Source organism: Hylaeus volcanicus, chromosome 4 (genome assembly GCF_026283585.1).
Source record: "Hylaeus volcanicus isolate JK05 chromosome 4, UHH_iyHylVolc1.0_haploid, whole genome shotgun sequence".
Classification (NCBI taxonomy): domain Eukaryota; kingdom Metazoa; phylum Arthropoda; class Insecta; order Hymenoptera; family Colletidae; genus Hylaeus; species Hylaeus volcanicus.
In genome coordinates this window covers 5,998,364-6,002,414 of record NC_071979.1, presented here as the reverse complement: position 1 = coordinate 6,002,414, position 4,051 = coordinate 5,998,364, and the positions used below count along the sequence as shown (strand labels likewise).

Here is a 4,051-nt window from a genome sequence, read left to right as displayed (position 1 = left end):
AATTCAAGTTTAGAGTAAAAACATAACTCGTGCAAGAAGAGAAGCTTTTCATTCCAAGTTTCTGTATACAAATCGTTATCTTTAATATTTTCTAAGAAATAAATACTCGTAACCCAAAAATCAAACTTGCTGATAGTGTACATGACGCATACACGTAATTGTCGACAAGGGGTTAACAACGAGCTGGAAATTCGACCGCTCGTCCCACGATTCCCCCGAACGGAGATGGGGAATATAACTAATGATACGTAAACGCAGACATTTGTACACACGGCCCTGCCCCAGCGTTCGAAAGTGAGCGTCGTTCCGATAACAGTTCCCAGTAACAGCATCACCTGCGTTTGGACAGAAGTTGCCGCAACGGCGATTAATTACCTTCCCGGGCATAATCAATTACCATAAATCGCCGACATCCCGGCGTCGTTTCTTCTCCCGCGACAGTAAAACGAACCGTTTCGTTTTTCCCTCGGTGAGACGTTTCCCACTCGGGCCCGTGATGACTTTCACTCGATTCGCTTTAAAACCATTCGATATCGCCACGGAGGTCGCCACGTTACTCCCTCGCTCCGTGATCGAGTTTCTACCCCGGATTCAAGATCAAAAATCGTTCCCATTGTGGCGCAAAATGCCAAAAATTTAATAAAAACTAACTGTCTTTAGATAATATGTAAGAGTTGTTTTTTTAAACGCACAAGAAAACATAGAGAAAGTTTAATCCTTTCACCCGTAACAACGTGCGAGACTCGTGGTGTAGAATTTTAGTAGAACATGAAAGCACGAGTCAGACACGTCGTACGAAAGTGCGCAAGGAATTTTATACTTGACTATGGTGCGTACGATCTTACAGTAAATTATAGGTCAAAGGGTTAAAGTTTAGAAATACGTAAGAACGCGTGGCCTTTATTCTACTTACTGCAAGCCCAAGCTTTTCGATTATGTATAACAATTAATTTCCAAAGAATCGCAATTTTATGTCTCCAAAGTAATCCCGAGCGTTCCTGTTCGACCTTCGGGTAAAGATAATTGACGGCATCGGCTGTCGATCTTGAAACGAGGAACTACAGTTACACGCGAAGCAGCCGAGCAAACGATTCGAACTTTCCCCCTTCGGTTAAGGAAGTTTATTGGCCGCGACAGCGCGAAAAGTTTACACTCCGGAAAAAAACAGAGACCTAGCAACGCTTTCACGCTTTCCTCTTCCTGTAACTTAACTCGTCGATTTCCGAAAATGCTCTGACCGATTTATCTTTCAAATTTCACGTTTAAATTCGTTCAGTTACATCTAAAACCAACTAACCGTCTAGGTGGCACCGCTATCCAAAAAATAATTTTGTTGCATCCCTTGGATGACGTTAGAGTGCTCTGCAAACTTAAAGTATACAGCTAGGGCTCGTCACTTTTTTTTTTTATAGCATTCCCATGATAACTCCGAATAAAATGCAAGATTCCGAAAAATTCCTAAGAATATTTTCACACCGCTGTAAATGAAAATGTCACTTCGACTCTTTAAATTTCCAGCGTGCGTAGATAATGCTATCGTTAACTCGAGGTCAAGATTAACAAGGAATCCTGAGGAAGGTATCCTTCGAGTGAAGCTCGCGAGCGATGGCGCGGCGTCGACAGGGGAACGCGCAGCGACAAGCTCGCAAAACACGGAGAGGTGGGAGGGCGAGGGGAGAAGACAGCCCCAGCAAACATTGGCGTCAATAATCGTGGATCTTCAAGGAACGCGAACGAGACGGAAGGGATGAATAGACGAGCGAGCGCCGGAGCGAACGAAACGAACGATGGAAATCAAAGAAAAGAGAAGGAAGACTCACGAGTGGTTCTGTTGCTGGATGAAATTGAATTCCTCTTTGATCCTCTCGCAAGTGTCAGCCACCGTGAATTTTATCCCTCCCGCAGCCCCGCCGCTTCCTCCGCCGCCCTGGAACAAAAAAAAAATGATGGAGAAAGATGAGAGAGGGGGCGAATTCGATTAGCATACACGACAAAGCAGCCGCGACAAAAGAACGAAAAATAGATCAGCTGGAACGAAGAAGCGATATGGGTTTGGTACCGCGCTAAGGAGCTAGGGCTCGTCCTTCGCGACCGAAACGTCGTCAGCGGTTCTTCGGGGATTAGCTAGGGATATTTGCATACAGGGTGGCTCAGTTTTCGGGTACCGGGCAAACGCAGGGAGACCGGGAAATATTTTACTTCTGTCTGGGGAATTCTTTAAAAATGATACTTTGACTGCTAGATCGATACGAATAAAAATGTTATAATAGGAAGAGAAAAGAAACAATGTGTTCATTTAGAAGAAGAATGTTTGGTCTTCGAAGCAATCCGGTAGCTTAATTAGTATAGTTTCGTGCAATTTGTGTGTTATTAAAAAATGAATTGTACAGCCCCTTTTAGGAAACAATTTGACCTTGTTAAAATTCACGAATCCCGCTCAGATTTATTTTCGTTGATGTCATTTCTTTCAAAATTAATTTATCAAAGTATTTATCAGCTTCGGAGTTGAACGCAACTGTAATAAACAAGCCTACGAATCATTGGCAAAAATGTACCGATACAAACTATATATACACTTTGATTAAAAATCTTCGCAAACCATTTAAAGTCAATGCACGAAATCCATAATTTATTTCTGAACTACCTAGCAACTGGGACAAACAAATCTACTAATCCTTTCAGAAATTTACGAACAAGTGCCATTTTTGAATTGATTAAAAATATCCAATTCGAACAGTGCTGTGACCACTTCAGAAATTTCAGAAATCCGTTTTGTATTTAGAGATTTGTTTATCCCAGTTACGTTGAATTTTTAAATCAGCGAACTCGAAGACTCAGAGTTGAACGCAAGTGTGATAAGTAAACCAAAAAATCGTTGACAGAAAAAAATCCTCGATTTGAACCACGGGTCCGTGGAAAACCGGCATTAAGTCTAAACCGCCCTAATAACTCGATTCAAGCGCGACGGCTACAAACCTAACGACAACGAACGGGTTCCGTGGTATCCGTGAGAAATGAAATTCCGTCCGCGAGAAGTCTCCAACGGGCTTGTGGAGCGCTCGGGGCGGAGGTAACAAGCGAGATTTCTATCGAACTGCACAATTCCAGGGCGGGCGATAACGTCGGTTCCCCGCGCAACAACGAAAGTACATTTACAAAATACACGGAGGAAAAGAACTCGTTAAAGGGCGAGGAAAGCTCGTGGAAATCTCGTTACACCGGCACGAACTCCCCGCGCAGCAACGTTCGTGTTTCGCGTTGCGTTGGTCCTCAAGTCACTCGTAGCCTCGAATAAAATCTTAACAAATTCGTATTTAAAGGAAAACCGCGAGCGTCGGCAGCGAGCGAGCGAGTTTCCGTTCGTTTCAAGAAACGGCTGTAAATCGTAACGAGGTTAAAGTCGAAGATGACAAGCAACCAGCATCAAATGGCCTTCGGCCGCATAAGGCGCACGCGAACACACAAACGGAGCCGAGAGAAACGCGAGCAGAGGGCATCCAGGTATAAAAGACGAGCGTCTCCAGCGTTGGGGTGCGCGACGGAGAGGGGGCGAGGCCTGAAGAGCCAAGGATGAAGGGCCATGAAGGCGTCCTTAATGAGACCCATTCCACCAGGTAGCACGAGGTCTGAGTCTACGGGCTCTTCAGCTCGCCGTATACCGACGCCGCTCCAACGGTTGAAATTACGGAGAAAAGGATCGGGCTTTCCGATGACAGTAATGATTACGTTACACACCGCCCTCTTCTGCGGCGATGCCAATCGAATTTCGTGGAGTACCCTACCAAACGTGCACGCGGCAATATTAACAGAAACCGAATCGATTTAATTTCTACGAATAGTCCGACGCGTGACTCGAAACGAAACTTCATTCGCGTGGACCATGAATTTTGTTTGTTTTTCTCCTGGTCGATGTAACTTTAGGTGAATGTGCCCTTTGCACTCGGAAGTACGTTATTGGAAGATGTACAAATAAGGAGCATGTGTCGAGCAGTGTAACCTTGAAACCGTGTAAGTTATTGCAATAATATTTGGGCTATATGAATTTTTAATA

The 4,051-nt window shown here is 44.3% G+C and overlaps 1 protein-coding gene across 5 annotated transcripts in view; it reads right to left on the bottom strand.

Annotated features, from left to right (window-relative positions):
* The window catches only part of LOC128875441 (protein groucho-like), a 152,211-nt gene that overhangs the window by 101,275 nt on the left and 46,885 nt on the right, over positions 1 to 4,051 (bottom strand). For all 5 annotated transcript variants that reach the window (XM_054121022.1, XM_054121023.1, XM_054121021.1 and 2 more), the window contains one exon: positions 1,821 to 1,927. In XM_054121022.1, the coding sequence (XP_053976997.1) occupies positions 1,821 to 1,927 (107 nt within the window). The remainder of the gene's footprint in view (positions 1 to 1,820; positions 1,928 to 4,051) is intronic.